Below are 19,081 nucleotides of genomic sequence, written 5' to 3'. Positions count from 1 at the left end.
GACTGCTACATAAATTTTCTTCTTTGTATTTCAATCTGTAAAATGGTGGTGCTAATACTTGATTTTCTATGAGGAAGTAGATAACTGTTTGTAAAGCCTTCTAAATGTTTGGGTGATAAATGCCACTGAAATATAAAATATTTTAGTAATGTAAAAATACGAACTTCTGTTGTCGAACATATATGAGCTTAGGTCTCTGGTTTCAAAGACCTTTGTGGGAGTCATGACGTGATCTGGGAGGCTAAGCACTCAGTGCCTGGATACTTATCCTGGAGATCAGGGAGATTTGTGGAAGTCTGGTCGACAAAGATGCAGAGTGTCATTAGGCAGATGGAAGCGTGGGAGCCCTCTGTATTTCATGCCAGAGAGCTGTTCCAGGTCTAAAACGTACTTGAAAAAGAAGTCAGTATGCTGTCTCTGCAGTGCTAATACGCTAACATTCTGCTGTCAGGATAGCTTTGTCAACACAGAAGTTAAATGACAGACAGGGAGAAGGGAAGGGAGGGACTTGTACTCATTAAGCAACCCACCCCCCATGTAAGAATTATTTAAGGACGTTACCACTTCCCCCCGCTTTACTGCTTATTTCCACGTCACCCAGCGTGTTCTCCTGTGCCACTCTCTGACACCTCTTGACCTGTCTGTAGGGTTGTCTCTACCTCTGCCCTGTCCTTCACTTCCTGTAGAATGAGACGGGCTGCGCAGGCCTGCGACTCATCCGCTCCTGCCTGCCTTGGAAATAAGGGAGGGGTTAATTGGAAGCAGCTGTTTGGGCTTTTTCTGCCCATCCGTGCCATGTAGGCAGTACATTCTTCATGATAGCATTAAATAATAAAATTTGTCTGTGAAATAAAACCTTCTTTCCTGCTGTTTGATTTATTGTAGCAGCCTAAGGTCCAAACAGACTTTCAGTTATAAAGGTTAATCACTGATATTCCTGTGACTTGCGTAAGGGCATTATTTGGCCACTAAAATACCAGATAAGTACATTTTCAAAAATGCATTTTATATGAATGATAAAGGAAAAAAAAACTGGAATTACTTAATTTAGTGTCATTTGGCTATTTGGCTTAAAAATTGAACCATATTTGTAGTTGTGTATTTATACTGCCCAGTTTGCAAGAAATGCAAGAAAGTTGTTTTACGGAAGACTAGGCAAAAAGCAGTGCTCCTGGAAGAGAAAACTGAGCATTTCATTCTTAATCGGTAGCAGAACCTGAAAGAGAGCCATGTCGGTGTGTTGCATTGCATCTGTGTGCAGAGCGATCTGATGATGTGGTTCCCTTTGGTCCAGGGGACTTGGCTGCTGTAAGCAACACTTGGTCATCTGTACCCTGCTGGGGTCCCAGGACTCGCCTGTGATCCCCTTTGGGAACTGGCACGGCTGTGAGATTCTTGTCCTTGTAAGATTGGTTTGCTGGATAGTTTTGTTGACAAAGCGTGAACACAGTTCATTATTATAACTTAATTATTTTTAAAAGAATGCTGTTTATCTTGGGAGGAGACCCACTGAACACTTACTGTGATGTTTTTCCGTGTCTTTTGTTGACAGCTCCTTGCTTGCTGTGAATAGAGGGAGGGGCACGAACAATAGAGTGTTCCTTCATTAAAGGGTGCAGTCTGAGCAAAACTGCTCACCAAACCCACTAAGTAAATGAAAAAGTGGGAAATACATCCATATTTTCTGTGCTACTTGAATATGCCATTGCCCATACTTCACATCTCTACCTGCAGTTTGGGAAGCCTAGCAGAAGTCTTGTTTCTCATCTGAGAAAACAAGACAGTTTAATCTGAGGTGGTTGTTGCTCTTCGGTTCTTGTAACCCAAGACAGACACAGACTTGTTTTTTTTTTCCCAAGTCACATTCACTTTCCTTCCCTTTTCCCAAGGGGTCTATGTTATCTTTGGGGTGAGACAAGTGCAGGGAAAATACAAAGTGCAGAGCTCATTTTCTGTACCTGTGCAGCTTTGCTGTTCACCACCTCAGGGTGGTTCTTTGCTTTCAGATGTGATTCTGTTAACTGAGCAAAACTAAAAGAAAAACAATAACAATGTCATTTAATCACCATTTTTTATAAAATGACCACAGCATCATTTTGGTCAGTTGCTTTAAAAAGCTTTAATATATTGCTTTCTAGAGGAATAGCAGTTATAGCAGTAGAACCTCATTTTTTTTTTGGTTGCTGCTCTTAAAAACTGGGACTATGATCTCTCTGCCCCAATATTGGTTCATATCTTCTGGTAAAAAAAACCTTTTTAAAAAGGCTCATTCTATTGTTTTTCTTAAGACTTAATTACTGAAATATGATGACTTATCAACTGTGAGCAGTTACTGACATTGAAGTATGCTTTTCAAAACCAAAATGCCTTCCAAAAATCTGCCCTGTTTATATGTACTTGAGAACTGAAAAGTTCAATGACGCAGAACTGACTTTATAGTGGGTGGGTGTTAGTGAAGTTGAACTGTAATTCTAATATGAAGTTTTGAGTGTGATGGGTGAAATTCTTCATTTTTCCATTTAAAGTCTGTAAGATGGTTTATATTATTAATATGGTAATTAGAGTGGTTATAGAACACCAAGCAATGCTGCATGTTTAAAGTTACCATGATAGCTAACCTAAAATACTTCTTGCACAGAATGATCCCATGTTGCTCATTTATAAACTTCCTTGTTTTCCATTCTTTCTCTGTAGTAACTTTGAAGGCCATAGTCTTTGTGAAAAACTGCTTTTCTTGCGTAATTTTTTTAATACTAATTTTGTGGCCGAAACAGCATGTTTTGAGGATTAATAACTTACTTACATTAAATTGCCAGACCGAATACGTAAGGGGAGAGACCATTTGGACAGAGAAATCTTACTGTAACTGGGAAGCCTCTGGGGTGACCCAAATATACACATATATGTCCTGCCTATGTCCCTACCTGCTATACATCTTCTCTGTGTTTCTTCACACCCTGGTATATATACAGACCTTCTCCTACTCTTTCATTTTTTCTGGTTTAGTTCGCGTATGTACATATGCATGCATGAGTACATAATTTTGTGTATGTATATACATGCATGCATTCCTCATCTCCCCAGTAGCATGTGTTCTTGCATACCTAAGAAGGCTAAGGGAAAACTGTACTGCTGTCTACAACAACCTTATCAGAGGATACACAGAAGATGGGGCTAGACTCTTCTCAGAGGTGCATGATGACAGGATGAGAGGCAACAGACACAAACTGGAACACAAGAAATTCCAGTTAGATATTAGGACATTTTTTCTTACCATAAGGGTGATTAAATACTGGAACAGGTTGCCCAGGGAGGTTGTGGGAGTATCTGTCGTTAGAGATGTTCAAGACTTGACTGGACGTGGCCCTTAGCAACCTAATCTAGTTAAACGAGGGTGGACTAGATGGCCCTGGAGGTCTCTTCTAACATAAATTGTGATTTTATTGCTTCCCGTTTACTGCATACAGAACTAGAGGTAGGGTGTGAGTGGATAGATGCAGTTGATCAGTACCTGTTAAGTGTGTGTGTCTGTATCCAGAATGATTGGAGGAATGGTTGCCTAAAAAGTCTGGTAGCAAGCTGAACATCTCCCACATCTCCAACAATTGGACATGAAACTCCATTGATTAAATGAATTGTCTGTTTTAGGAGAAATCGTTTATGGAACTTTTATGCAATTATGTTTATTTATGTTTATTAATATATTATAGCCCCAGATTTCTATAAAAAAGGAGGGGCCCAATCTGAGTAGGCTGAGAACTGTTCCTAAACAAACATATGGGTGTCTTGGCTTGAACAGACCAATGCGATGAAAATCCAGCACTAGCCAGAAAGTACTGTTGTTGTGATTGTACAAGCAAGTACACTACACATACATAAAAAGGCATTAGCATCATGCACTCAAATATAATGGGATGTGTTTGCCCTGGTAGCCGAGCCTTGAGTGCAATGCATTATGGACGCTATGCTCTATGTAAATCAGGTAATGGTAGCAGTTTGGCTGTAGAAATTTTATAGTGCAATTAAATATGTGGGTTTTTCGGGTGGTTTTTGCAGCCCTTGTTGAGCTTCAAGTTGCTGTAACAACAGTGCCACTGGTGCTTAGCTAGCTTTTTCTGTAGCTGAGTACTTTCATGACTGCAGTGTACAGCTTAGTTTGGGAAAAATACTGTGTGGTTTGTTGTAGTAGTTTAGAGTATACATGCAGGGCTTCTGACATGGAGTTCTTGATTTATAATTTACTTCCTATTTAATCATGCCTAGAAATACTATGGCAGAGACGCTTAAAGGAACATTCAGGCCAACTTTATTAATGATATTGAAACGTCTAAGTGATTTACCGTTCCGCTTAAACATCTATTTTTTTGGGCTACTATTTACCTGCTTTGCAGGGAGGTATTTTATACAGTCTTTTAACATCCTAAATTTACGTCATTACGTATCAGTAATACGCATACTTCAATATAATTTTCTTTCTTCCTTCTTATATATTGTGTAGGTCCTAATGTAATTGAAACTTCTGTAGCAAGAACCGACTTAAATAACAGCCTAAAGGTAAGAGTTAGTAAATATCGCTGGATTACATGAATGGCATTATTTGATGTCAGTGATGTTAAATGTTCCCCTCCTTCCCCGCAATTATTTTAAGTATTTAGATTTTTACTGGAAAACTTCTTGGCCACATGGTGCTTTCCAGTTTGAAATTGGACGTGCAATATTGTACTACCACTGTGTTATTTCATGAGTTGGCCCAGCAGCAATTTCTAGTCTCTTACTTTGTCAGCAGGTAAGGTAGAGAATTCTATGATGTTTCTGCACAGTAATTTCTGATAAAGTAACACTTGAGTGTTGATAAGATTCCCTGGTGAGTTAATGTTGGAGATTCTTGTAGGGGGGCCAGAAATAGAAATTGAGAACGTAAACTGAAAAACAATGCTCTCAGTGGCAACTAGTGATATCCCTCTCGTGATCTTCCTTTCTGTCACCTGGGAAGGAGTATTTCTTTTTCTTGTTAGTTGTTCACTGTCATGTGACCAAGACATGGGCTCTGGCTTCCTAACATGGACCTTCACATTCATTTTCTTGAAAGCTTTCATATTTTGGTTCTCAGTTCTTGCATTTTTATTTCTGTCTAGCTCTTTGCTGTCAACCTAATATCTAAAGTAATTTTTGTGAAAGTGCTAAAAAGGTTTTGTTGTTTTGTTTTGATTTTTTTTTGAAGTAAATTTTCTTTAAATACACTGGAACATTTCTTTTTTTGGACTATTAGTCACCTAAATATGTTTCGATTGGTACCAAGCATATTTTTATATCAAATAGGAGTAGTATTTCCTGCATATAGATTTTATCTGTTAATGATATCTTCCATGCTTTTGAAATGAATGTGGGATTTTTAGAAAACTTAGTGGAAAAATAGTTGTTGTTTTCTTAATTATAGTTGAACAGGTTTAAAACTGTAGCATATGAGGGGTCACAAATCTGACTTTTGATGTAAAGTGCTAGAAATGACTTTTTCTTTTCAGGCTAGGTCTCATGATATTATTTTTTATATCTGAACTTTTTTGTTTTATTGCTGCTGCTTTTATGTGCTTTAAGTAGTCGTACCTTTCCTTACTTCTGTGCTGTGCAAAATCCGTGTGCTGTTTAAGCTGCTTTTCTGGAAGACTTATATTTGAGCTGCTTATCATACTGTCCACAGAGTAGCACATATTAAATCTATTCCCAAAAATATTGTCACAAACATAAATAACGTGCCTTTTACCATTGTAACTACAGACATATCATGTCAGAGAATAATGGCTAATGCTAACCTTGTGGGTTTTTTTACAGCTGAAGCCATTTAATTTAAGTTCGCCACCACTGTCTACTTACAATCAGCAGCTGTGGCTGACCTGCGTAGTTGAATTGGATCAGCACGATGGTGAGAATCTTACCTAATTCTCAGGAAATTGCTATAGCAACCTGTATATTGTATATTGTATCTTTAATTTCATCTGTCACATACATGATCCTGTTGCTTTCTCACTGTGGTTGGTGGGTTTTTCCTCTGATACAGTTTCTCCCCCTCCACCCCCTGCCCCCCACAAAGACATGGACAGCACTGATCTTGAGAACTGGAAGCAACAGGTATATGGGATAGGTTGTTTGTTATTTCTGTGAAAGCAGTAGTATCTAGAGAATCTGTGTCTCTCTTCCTTCATTTTGGGGGAATTAGATGTGTAGATTGTAATGATACTAATTTTTCAATAAAACTTCCCTGTAAATATGTGAGAAATACTGTATTAGTAATTGTTAATCTGTCAAGACTCAGTACAGGGCATTTGTGACTTACTGCCCAAGTACATAAATAAAAAGTTTTGTGGTTTTTTTTTATTAATATACTGGACCTCTACTCCAGTAAAGTATAACTGAATAACTTTGAGTAATCTTTGGATATCATATGCATTTTAAACTATGTTTGGAACTCTATTTGAGATTTCATTTCTGCATGTAGCAATAGCTTAATGTTTTCTCTTTTAATTACAGTATCCCTCAAGAAGAATGTTACTATGACAGTCAAAGTACTTGGAGTGGTGAAGGATGGAAGCACACCATATGTTAATAATCAAGTTCACAATCGGACGAGATTACTCAGTTGTGCACAAGTATGTGCCTGCTTAAACAAAACTGATGCAGTACATTTTCTTTGAATCTATTTGTGTGCATGTTACATTACATTGCAAATGAGATTAATATATCTGTTAAGCATGTCTCAGGAAAGACTCTAGAGTATACTTTTATTTATAATTGCAACCTAGCTAGTAATGCTGACCAAGATACCTACCTATCCGGTTTTTTGTTTACTTCTATGACTTGTGTCTATTACTCCTTAAAGACTCCTCTTTCTTGTTAGAGTAGCTCTCTGCTAGCAAAGCACTGTGTCCTGCTTAGTCACCTAAACAGATTTAGCAGTACTGAAGAAAGGGACATTGTAGCAGAAGATTGGATATAGGATGCCACAGGAGAAAAATTCTCCTCCAACACCTAGCAGAGAGTCCAAAACAGCTTCTCTAGGTGCAAGTCCTTTAGGAAGGGCATAGCTGAAGGTTTTTGTGATAAGCATATAGGGTAAATCAAATGTTTTCTTTTTATATATATACACATATATATGAAATCTACAGAAATTAATGAACAGTGTTCCATTAGATTTAATTACACACAGCCAAGAGAGCAATATGCTTGGGTCTTCTCTTTCCTCCTGTTAACTTTTAGAAATTAGTTAGTACCAGATAGCCCCATCTCATAATCTGATGACCTAGAGCTTGACTGACAGAGTTATTCAGATCCTTCCTGGTGCTGCAAGCAGTTGCTTTCACCAGCATAAGTGAAAAGTTAGCCTTGTTTATTGTTTCAACCTTTGATCCTGCTGACTGACTATCAGTTTCTTCTGCTTTGTCTGGTATCTTTCAAGAAATGCTTTATCTGCGGGTCTTGTTTGAGTGTTATTCTGACTGATCAAGACTGGTAAGGCATTTAATAAATATGATAAATGTCTGACCATTTAGAAACAAATTCTCCAACCTCTACTAACAGCGCATATTCTGGAATAAATTGAAGGCTTTTACATACTATTCTTCACTGTATGTGTTCACAGAAATGCAGTGAAATCATTGTTGCTCACCTTGGCTACCTGAACTACACTCAGTACAACATATTTGTTAGCTTTGAAGATCTAAATAAGTTAACGTATACCATCCAGAATATTACTTTCACAGTAAGTATAAAGTTTTATACTAGCAAAAGAAATCTCTTTAATTACTAATGCTGTAGAAGTCTGCTTTAACAGTAATAAAAAAGTTATCTCATTTTTGAAGAAAAACACAAAGATGCATCATAGTAAATTTTTCTGTCACAACTAATGTCAGAACTATTATAGCATTTGCTGTTAGTAAGGGTCTAGGCCAATTTTTTTAACTCTATAAGGAAAGATTTTTCTTTCAGAATTGCTAATGCTGTTTTCTGGAACAGATAAATTTAGTCTAATTCTTGGGAGATATTTTTAGCAGTAGGCAGGCTAGACTAGAACATCCAGTTTTCTGCATTTGCATATAGAGATGTTGCCTCTCTAAAGCATGGTATCTTTTTCAGCCTTTCCAGTAGGTGCATCTGAATTAGCAGGATTTTTCCAGACTTTACAAAAGCGTGGGTTAGAAAGATTTAACAAACTCAAAGAAAAATGAAGATTTTTTTTTTTTGACTGTGCTTATGAGAAAGAGAAAAATGTTAATTCAGCTAAAATAAGCAGACTAATAGAATAATTCCCTAAAATAATCCCTAGTGAAATAAATAGCTAAATTCATAGTGCTAAAGATTGCTTATAAAACAATTATTTATTGCTTATAAATCAGTGTGTGCTGATTGGCTCCAGAAAGAAATTTAGAAACATTTGCATAGGGAGAAAATGGAACTAAACCAAATTTATAATACAGGTTACTATGGTATATTCTACCTGTATGCAACATTCGGTATGTCAGAGCAGGCAGCAAGGAAAAATCTTATGGTAAAGCAAAAGTGGGTTTTGTATACTAAATGAACTTCCTGAATATTAATATTTGTAATATTCTAGTGCATAAAGCACATCATTAAAAATAAGCTCTAAGGGGAAAAAAAATCAAACTCACAAACCCTTTTCTTAGTTCCAGATTTCAAACAGGACAAAGTGTTGGAGCATTTATAGCTGTATGGTTTATTATCTTGCTTTGCAGGCTGCCTTTAAGGCAGACTTGTGCGCAAAACCAAAAAACCCAAACCCAAAGCCCTGCTTTCCCACAGTAACTAAAATTGTCAATTTATTTCATTATTGCCATGGTTTATGGTGATCTCAGTTGAAATCATAGATTGCCTTTTGTATGACGGGATTCTCTACATATAATTTTCATTCTACATTTCCGGTTTAAAAAGACAACACAGAGGTTGACAGATTTAATACATTGAAAAGTAAAGCTTCTTGTTCAGATGGCAGAGCGTATGTTGTACCAGGGAGTTTACATTTCAAAAGTGGCTTCAAAAGAGAAGCATGCCAGATAAATTATCAACAGAGCAGAGTTTATGGAAACTGACATGTTATAATTAATATTTGTGCCCGTCTAATAATTACATGAGAAGAAGGAGCTCTTCCTCCTTAACCTATGAAAAAAGTTCTTTATTTCTGGTTAGGTCATTTACTCTTCCCTTACTTGATTTTCTTTTTTCCACTTCTCTCACAAGAGAATAAGTTTTAAGAAAATGAACCCATTACAGGAAGCATGCCTGTATCTTATCTTCATAATCAATTTATGCATCTGACCTTGGTAATAAAGAAGAACATACTGGATTTACTCAATTATTGGCATTCAAACTTTGAATGAAAGTGCAATTGAAATCAATGAAGAATATCCTTCTTGTCCTGAGAAGTGCCTTAACATATGACAACACACCGAGTATGTTACAAGGTGGCAGGGTAAGAGAGAAGCAAGGGTATTAGGCTGCTTTGGTTCTCTTTTCATCAGATAGTCCTATGGGTATGAATTTATCTTTGTCTTTCCATGGTGACATGGTGGAATTTGGTTATACCTTCAAATTTTGAAAAGCCAGAGAAATTTTCAGTATCTGCAGAAAGTGCTAATTATTGATGTCGTATGTACCCTGTCAAAACATTGTTCATTGGGCTATTTTTCTTCTGTTTTCTTGTAGTGGAAGACCTACAATCCAACTTTTTCACAAGTGGAAATATGGTTCCGGTTTGTCTTTGTAGTTCTTACTTTTATGGTCACGGTAAGATTTTGTTTCAGTTTTTCTGGAGTATATTATGTAGGCAGCTGATAACACTGCTCTGTAGTGCTATGTTTAGTAACTTAACCGCAGGCAGTAGAGTTGAGATATCACTGAATGGGTGTAAAAAATGTTTCTAAAATACTTATGTAGTTGCTGCTTTTATGTTTTTACAAGTGGTATTGAAGGGACATTAAGAAAATAGGATAAATGGGAAAACTTGTTTTTCTAAACTCTGATTTTGAATTGAACAGAACGAATTTTGCTTAAACAAAGGAAATTGTGATTAGATGCTAGAAAAAAATTTTTTTTGCAGTGCAGGTAGGCTCAGACATTGGAATAGGATGCCCAGAGTGTGGGCGCTCTGTCTCTGAAAATGAGCAAAACTCAGTTGGATATGACTTTGGTCTAACTTTAAAGTCGTCACTGCCTAGAGTGTGAGGATGGGCCAGATGACCTCCAGAGGTCCCTTACAACCTGAATTATGCTATGATTTAGATATCTCTCCCCTCCAACCTGGTTTGGCCCCTGGAAAAGAAGTGTTTGGGAAAGAAAAGCAACATAAAATCTAAAACGCAGAATTTTCAGAGTAAGGACACTAAAGCACTGAACACTCACATAGCAATTTTCTCATATAGATGATGTCACTCAGCAGGTAACTGTGAATGTGATATGGAATCTGTTTTTTTAAAAAGTGAGTTTAAGTGGAAGTTGTTGGTAGTATGTGACCAGTAATTAGGCAACGTTTTTCAAACATTGTTGATTTGCGCAGTACTAGCAGGTTTCCTTCTCAGTTTGCTTGAGAGATAAAGTAATTTGCATTGGGGTAAGCCAGCAAACTTGAAGCAGAAGTAGAAGCTAGGAGATGTGGCTCCTGTTTTATAGTGTTCTCAGTGGCAAAGACCTCGTGAAGTAGCCTTTGCAACGTGCTGTGTTATCTCTTTACTCTGATAAAATCATTAAGGCTATATTCCTTCCTTACAAATTGTTGTTGTTGTTGTTGTTTTATAGTGTCTGTTTGCACATTCCTTGCGGAAATTCTCCATGAGAGACTGGGGCATTGAACAGAAATGGATGTCCATCCTCCTTCCCCTTCTGCTACTTTACAATGGTACTTGCATCCAAAGCTCCCTTTTTTAGCAGTACCAAAAGAATATTTGCCTTTCAGTCATTCTATGATAATTTTTTAGGTTGTCATCAAGAGCAATGGTTTAGTAGAAAGTCTAATAAAACCTGAAATCTTCTAGAAATGTTGGCAATCATTTCAGATTATTTCTACAGCACAGAGGATTGCTGCTGGAGGCACCATTTTCTTTGTAAATTACTTTAAGATACAACAAACAATTTCATTTACTGGTGTAATTTGAAAAACCTAGGGTTTTTTTTCCCCTCTGAAGATACATTCTGCTTTACTTTTCATAATAGAAAAGACTGTGCTTTTTCCTCTCTAATTTTTTTTTTTCTTATTTTGTTACAGATCCATTTTTCCCCCTTTCTTTTCTGGTGAACAGCTGGTTTCCTGGAATGCTGGATGATCTATTCCAATCACTGTTTCTGTGTGCACTGTTGTTGTTCTGGCTTTGTGTCTACCATGGTATAAGAGTACAGGTAAGGGTGCAACATTATCTACTACTTACTGAGAAGACAGTACTTGTTTTTTCAGTTCTTTCAAAAGGTGACAAAAATTAAACCCAATTCTTAAAAAAGAGACATTTATTTTATTCTTAAAGTACAACGTGACACATGAAGCTTTGGAGTTAAAATTATTTGTGGTGAAGTAGACTGTCTTGAGGCTACCATGCCTAAATGAGGTAGATGGGACAGTCCACTCTAAACTATTGCAAGACAGTCTTCAGAATTATGATGCCATTATGCTTTGTTCTTGCTTGAAGGGTTTTGTTGTTGTATATGGTGGTTGATTGTTTTTTAAACCCCTTTAAAATACTGCATAAGATAAATATGAATTATGGAGCATATTCCTGTAGTTGCAGTATCAGTGAAATATGTGAAATTATAAATAGGATGCTTCAAATCTACTGCATCTTATTAACACAAATTATGATACAATTTTATGTCTTCTGTAATCACCTGTGTAGGTTAAAAATACAGAAGGTGAGTCTCTTAATCTAGTTCATGTTGAACGAAACAAAGATGATAGTTATTTTATTCTGTCAAGAATGAATGAAATATCAAATGTGGATTCACTCCTTCACCACACTATTGTTTTCTCAACAGGGGGAGAGGAAGTGCTTAACTTTCTATCTGCCCAAATTCTTTATTGTTGGACTATTGTGGCTTGCCTCTGTTACATTGGGAATATGGCAAACGTAAGTAATTTAAAATTCAGTGCAAAAGTAATGAGCTGAGAGTGTTCGAGAATGAGAAGATTGTTTATAATTAGAGGTATCTGTTTCTTAATGCTCTAATTGTGATATGGGAGCGGAGTTCAAATTCTTACGTCTTTCTGTTTTGCAAATTGTGACTCATTTGAAAACAGAATTCTCTATGGACGATCTAGTAGTACATAATTTTATAAATCAGAGTGAGATCTAGAAATCACTACTTTGTCAATATGTTATGACTCCCTACAATACTCCCTCTAGCACTATGTCCCAATTAGCTTTTAGTATTTGAAGCAACAGTTTCTCTGTAGTTATTACACAGTTTGTCCAAACTTTCTCAACTATTAAACCTGCACAATTGGTATTGACACTGCTTAGTCACGCTATGCTATCTCTCCTCAAAACTCAGTTCTTTTGCTTGGTTTAGTCTTTCTCTCTTTTTTCCAATTTGTTGTATTAACATAAAGGTGTCACTATTCCCCACGCAGAAGACTTTTTCAGTTTTGGTGCATTTGTAGTTTCTAAACCAATTTAGTCTGAAGTGTTTGCCTCTTATTTTATTTCTCAGAAGGAAGGTACCTTCTAATCTTCTCCATGCCGTTGTACATTGTTGAAAGCAGTGCAGTTGCAGGAAATGCTCGTGCTAATGCCCTGTCAGCAGAATTGCTATGAGGGAAGGGCTTATACCACAGTTATTTCTTAAGTATAATTCTTATCACCAAAGATAAAATTTAAACACTAAATCCTGAAGGCTTTTAGGAATTTATAAGATAATACATCATAAAAAATAAGTGGGGAGATTAGACATGCTCACAACTGAAATCCTCCATATTTCTTCAAAATTGGGTTTGGGAAGAAGGAGAATGTCATGTACTGTAAATTGTCATGGAATCAATGGCATTGCACCAATTTATACGGCCAAAACTTTTAGTTATAAACTCTGTACAGTAACTTCAAACCTTTTCTTTGTTAGTGGGTTTCTTGGTCAGCACGGCTTTTTGACCTTGTCTTTTGTAATGGTGTAAGTACCACTTTTTCATTTTTAATCTTTTCTAGTGTTAATGAAGTACATGATCCTACATATCAATACAGGGTTGACACAGGTAATTTCCAGGTAAGTCAGAAATGTTTTCTTGCTATTAAATTAGCAGGTAGAGTTAGGCAATACAAGGAGGTGGAGTTTGTTCTTCTATTAAAATCTATAACACGATTTAGAAAATAGCAAATGCTGGTTAGATGGTCTTATTCTGACTAGGGTACTTTTAATTTTGCTTGAGATCATGCATAGGCCATATTGAGCTCCATCCCAATGAGAAGAGTAAATTGTCTTGCAAATCTGGAAACTCAACACCACAAGTTTAGTCACAGACTCATGACTGTTGGGGTTGAAAAAAATTTTTTTAAGCCTCTTATTAAGTCAGTTTTGTACATCTTTACTCCTGCCAAGATCCTCTGTCCTAGTAAATTTCAGACTTTCTTGTTGTAAAGGAAGATCTGATTTATATGGGTCCTTGCATTGTTCTCAGGAGCTGTGTTTTTAGAAAATCATTGAGATTCAGCTCACTGTGAACTCAGTGAACAAAATTATGGCTTCTTTTAAACATCCTTTCTTTACATTCCCCAAAAACCTACCTTGATATATAGCCGTCCTCATTCTGTACTTCCTTTCATGAGCCTACTTTCCCTGAATAAGTGGACTATGTTGTGCTTTGGGAAATGGTGATTTCTACTGAGGGAAAAAGGAATAGACCAAATCTCGTTAAATAATAAAAACTAACACTCTTCTTATAGGGAATGAAAATCTTCTTCCTTGTGGTGGCAACCACATACATTCTATACCTTTTGTTCCTGATAGTGAGGGCATGCTCAGAACTTCGTAACATGCCTTATGTTGGTAAGGAATATTTCTTTTGATTCTTCCCCAAACAGGCTTGCTTCTCCTAGATGTAGGTGTAAATTCGCTAATAACGACTTCTCTCAATCTTTTTCAGATCTCAGGTTAAAATTCTTGACTGCATTAACCTTTGTAGTGCTTGTCATTAGGTAAGGCATTTCAAAGTACATTTCTCAGTACTGTAACTTTTATAACCTTTTTTTCAGGGCTTTGAATACATTTTGCTGATAATAAAATTGTCAACGAAACTAAGGAATGTCTTTTGATATGATTGTTATGGCAAACATTTCTTAATTTTTTAACCCTTCTTGAGGCTTTTAGAGCTAATTTTATATTATTTCCGTTACAACAGCAATACACTGTGAGATTTAGAGGTTTGCTTAGCTGAGATGTTTTCTGTACTGCTGAGTGGTCTGCAGTGCACCATTCACCTCTTTTGGAGCTTTGTAAGCTTCACTTAGTCAAAGCAGAAGTTTAGAATTAGTTTCTTAGATTATTGTTAACATCTGTCTCCCCCACTTCAAGCAGTTATTTCAAATTCCTGTTGACTCTTGGATTGTCTGTAGTGGATGAAATCTGAGGAAAATAGACCGGGGCGGGTGGGGTCCGCTTTACTCAGTTAACTGCTGACTTTTAATCACAAAAGAATAATTCTTAATTTAGAACTATGAAAGCAAATGTGCCTTAAAATAAATGGTCAGCCTGTTAACATAATTATTTTCTCATATACTCTTCTGTCAAGCCACCATTTAAATTTTGCAGTTTAAAGACACAGTACATCTATATGCTTTAACTTTTTTCCACAGCATTGTTAAACTCACACCTATATGTTTTAACTTTTTTCTACAGCATTGTTATACTCTACCTACGCTTTGGAGCACAAGTTCTACAGGACAACTTTGTTGCTGAGCTGTCGACTCATTATCAGAATTATATCCTTGTGTTGTGATACTGCTCAACTAGGAATGTTAATCTGTTTTCATGCAGAAGGTACTTAAAAATTATGTACCTAAGGACTGAGACCTTTGACTTCTAAGTGGGCTTTTGAAGTTCAGTCCATTTTGATCGCGGTTTCCTGTCCGCATTTTGCAATGGCTCTTTGTAAAGATTATGAGCTGGGACAGTTTCAGTCTAATTTGTTTACATCACATAAATGACAACTGCATTTGATACTCTTCAAAAGGAATGAAGGCCTAGATACGCATGCATTCAAGTAATTTTAACAAGTTACTGTGACAAATTTGGCTGCATTTGCTGCATGAATTCAGTTTGCTGTATACCTATCAGTTGGCATGGGGCATACCAAAATATTTGAGAAATTAATAGTTTAGAAGTCACTGAAAATGTGTTTGTGTATTGGTCCAAGTCTACATGTGGAAGAGGTCATAGCAAAGAATTTAAGTGACTTAAGAGAGACTATTTCTGATGTCTGTTGGCAACAGGATTACAAACTGTATTTCTGGACCTGAACCATGAGATCCTAGTTCATTCTACTTTCTGAAAGTGCCTGTGTGACTGCAACTGCTCCCGCTACTGATAAGCTTAGATATGTGTTGGGAGCTAGTAGAAAACAATATGTAAACCCTTTAGTATTTTCCCAAAATGATGGCAAGAAGCCATCTTCAGAGTTCTATCTACAGATAGTCCTTTCTTCTTCCTTCTCAATTACTGTGCCAAGCAAGAACTTTTTTAAAAATAAACAAAACAAAACAACCCACCTGAACACCCCCCTTACTCAGCTTTCTTTTAGCATTGAAAGCAGAACTATTCAATTTACCATGCACTCCACCACTACAAGAGTAGACCTTGTCTCAGCAAATGTTACTTGTGTTAAAGCTTTGTCTTCAGTGGGAGCTTTACCTCAAAATAGCTTGAGTACATTAGTTGTGTTGTGGTTTAACCCCAGTCCGGCAACCAAGCACCACACAGCCGCTCGGTCACCCTCCCCCGCAGTGGGATGGGGGAGAGAGTTGGAAGGGCAAAAGTAAGAAAACTTGTGGGTTGAGATAAGAACAGTTTAATACTTGAAATAAAATAATAATAATAATAATGGTGATGATGATGATGATGTAATGGAAGGGAAAACAACAAAAAAGAGAGAGAGGAACAAAACCCAGGAAAAACCAGTGATGCAACTGCTAACCACCTGCCGACCGACACGCAGCCAGTCCCCGAGCAGCAATCACTGCTCCCCTGCCAACTACCCCCAGCTTATATGCTGAGCATGACATCACATGGTATGGAATATCCCTTTGGCCAGTTTGGGTCAGCTGTCTTGGCTATTCTCCCTCCCAGCTTCTTGTGCACCTCCTCACTGGCAGAGCATGGGAAGCTGAAAAGTCCTTGACTTAATAGAAGCACTGCTTAGCAATAACTAAAACATCAGTGTGTTATCACATTAGTCTCATGCTAAATCCAAAACACAGCACTATACCAGCTACTAGGAGGAAAATTAACTCTATCCCCGCTGGAACCAGGACAAGTTGTCATTTAATTTAAAAAATGCAATTTTGTTTAGCCATTCATGCTCTCAAACTTTAGTAGGGTAAACATTCTTTCCATTGAAACAGCTTATGTATGGTTTGGGTCTTGTTTCCAAAGTTAATATGTATGGAGATATATCGAGCAATATCCTTGACACTTACTACCAGCAGAATTCTTATCATTTTATGGTTTATTGAACTTTTATCTCTACACATTAGCCTTCGTGTATTCCCCCTCAAAGAATGCACTATATGGTAAGTGTAAGCAATTATCTGGCAAGATGACAAGAGCTGACATATTAGCAGATACGGTGTAAGATCTTTATATTTTGCTTGTCTCTTACTGTTTCATTTTGCTTTGAGTTGACGTAAGCAGAAGCTGTACTACTCCTGAGCAAGTTAGTATTGGAAATATGAAGGAACACATAAAATGTATACAACTGATTAGCTAGACTTGAATTCTTGTGCACTTAGATCAAACTTATAGTCAATATGATGTTTGCATATAAAGCACTAACTTTTGCACTGACTCACAGACAATCCTTAAGGAGCAACAATACTTCATTTGTACTTTGTTCCAACAATAAGGTTAATATATTGGCATGGTGGCAAACTGGACTCTGAAACAGGTAATGTGCTGTTGGAAAAGTAGGAGCAAAGCTGATCTCTAACATGGGGGAATTTTGGGGAACTTGCTATGGGGAGAGGGCTGCACAGAGCCCATGTAATCAGTGGCACTTCTGGTTTTGCATTCCTACATAGAGGATGTAATCTGACTCACATGATGATTATAAAGCATTATCGCTCTCTAACAGATAAAGATTCTGTAAAATAAATATTTATACTGAGTGCATTCTCTGCTTTAAGCCTTGAGTTAGAAATATAGAACCTTAGAACAGCCCAGGTTGGAAGGGACCTGGAAGGATCATCTGGGAAAGGGAGCCTAGATGGGATTATCTGGCACCCTGTCCAGTCACATCTTGCATGCTGAGAGGTATGCAGAGGGAGGCACTAAATAGTGGAGCTGGTCCTTTCTCTAAACTTAGAGTTGAGGTGGATGGAACTGTTACAGAAAAATGCTATTTTTCCATTAAGACAAGACAAATGGCTGGATGAGGATAAAGTTAAAAACTTGCTGTTAGGTTGCAAGAAGCATTAGTTTACAGAAGGGAGGAAGTAAAAAGCTGCCAGGAAAAAGATATTTATGTGAAACTGCTGGATTGAATTTTACTTGCATATAATTATGAACTGCAGCTAAGCAGCACAGATGATGCAAGAAATGAAGGCCTTAAAATAAGGTAGAGGGAATTGTCATAAATAGCCAATGGAAAGTGTCTGTTTCCTTTCAGGTCACCATAAAGATACAAGTCCTTCCTTCATCTATTACAAGGATGTAAATAACTAATCATTGACTTGCATACAAGGGATTACAACTTTGGTCTACTATATTTGTAGCTTAGAAATAACCAAGAAGTTAATGAAGTCTGCACTTTTTAAATATATATGAACTTTTGAATAAGGATTAAGAATAATGAAATGTGACTTAATTACTCTTACGTGCATGTTGAAATAATATGACATAGGAAACTGCACAAGGGAAGAAATCCGCTTATACAACATGGAGAATATCTGTCTAAAAATAAGATGAGATAATGATGTCATCTTCTTAACTCTTAAGAACGCCATGATGTTGTGGCTGAAGGGTGAAGAACTTAAAGGAGAGAATTCCTGTTTGGATATGGTTTTGTTGAATTGTAGTCGTGACTGTCTTGGAAGTTGTTGAGTCTGTTGCTTCAATCTTGGATTAGAAGTACAGCAACATTTCTGTATTTAATGCGCTAAATTAACCGTTATTTGTATTTTCCAGAATCACAGTTGAAAGACAATCCTGCTTTTTCTATGCTGAATGATTCAGATGATGATGTGATTTATGGGTAAGATTATAAAATACCTATGGAGAGTTACTTTCAGTGTGTTATTTTTGTAATGTTCTTTTCCATATTCATTAAATAAGTGAAGGCTTTGTAGATTGTTAGTGGAAGTATTCTGCCTAAAGAACAGAAACATAGCCTTATTCTGAAACAGAAATGCAATAAGAATGCATGTTATTTTGTTTTTTCTTTTTTTGGTTTCTAAAAGGGATTGCCATGGTACTGATACAAACAGGTAAGAAAGTGTTAGGATGCTGGTAGGTCATGGAGTGAAGGCAGCAAGGGACATGAAAGGAGAGGACTTCCTCTTATTCTGGGAAGGATTGCAGGAGTCAGGTGGAGTTAGCAAAGAGGCAGCTCATATGTAAATGCTGCAGAGAAGGATAATGGTTCTTCTTAAGTGTCCATCACTTACTGAAATAAGAATAATCAAATCTAGCAAAACTTCCTGGACTTGTGTGAGTTTATGTCATAAGAGAATTATAGCAGCCCTTAAAACACATCCAGGTCAGGTGTCTCTGTGCTAGACACTGAACAAACTCATTATCTGCCCTTGAAGTTTTCACCTCTTACCAAGGACACTGAAGTGGTTGGAACAGTGAGGATGGGGTTAATACTGCAGTAACCTGAACACGTTTGTGT

The 19,081-nt window shown here is 36.9% G+C and overlaps 1 protein-coding gene across 3 annotated transcripts in view; it reads left to right on the top strand.

Annotated features, from left to right (window-relative positions):
• TMEM181 (transmembrane protein 181) overlaps positions 1-19,081 on the top strand; it is a 37,053-nt gene that overhangs the window by 13,585 nt on the left and 4,387 nt on the right. For 2 of the 3 annotated variants that reach the window (XM_075146037.1, XM_075146038.1), the window contains exons 3-16: positions 4,499-4,554; positions 5,830-5,920; positions 6,526-6,644; positions 7,634-7,753; positions 9,712-9,792; positions 10,801-10,900; positions 11,267-11,397; positions 12,025-12,116; positions 13,188-13,245; positions 13,923-14,025; positions 14,123-14,174; positions 14,875-14,957; positions 16,674-16,763; positions 18,376-18,442. In XM_075146037.1, the coding sequence (XP_075002138.1) occupies positions 4,499-4,554; positions 5,830-5,920; positions 6,526-6,644; positions 7,634-7,753; positions 9,712-9,792; positions 10,801-10,900; positions 11,267-11,397; positions 12,025-12,116; positions 13,188-13,245; positions 13,923-14,025; positions 14,123-14,174; positions 14,875-14,957; positions 16,674-16,763; positions 18,376-18,442 (1,243 nt within the window). Of the gene's footprint in view, positions 1-4,498; positions 4,555-5,829; positions 5,921-6,525; positions 6,645-7,633; positions 7,754-9,711; positions 9,793-10,800; positions 10,901-11,266; positions 11,398-12,024; positions 12,117-13,187; positions 13,246-13,922; positions 14,026-14,122; positions 14,175-14,874; positions 14,966-16,673; positions 16,764-18,375; positions 18,443-19,081 lie in introns of all 3 variants that reach the window. The other variant, XR_012673017.1, reaches the window with a different exon arrangement.

This window comes from Calonectris borealis, chromosome 3 (assembly GCF_964195595.1).
Source record: "Calonectris borealis chromosome 3, bCalBor7.hap1.2, whole genome shotgun sequence".
Classification (NCBI taxonomy): domain Eukaryota; kingdom Metazoa; phylum Chordata; class Aves; order Procellariiformes; family Procellariidae; genus Calonectris; species Calonectris borealis.
Note: the sequence above shows the minus strand (reverse complement) of the source record. Positions and strands in the feature narration are given on the sequence as shown.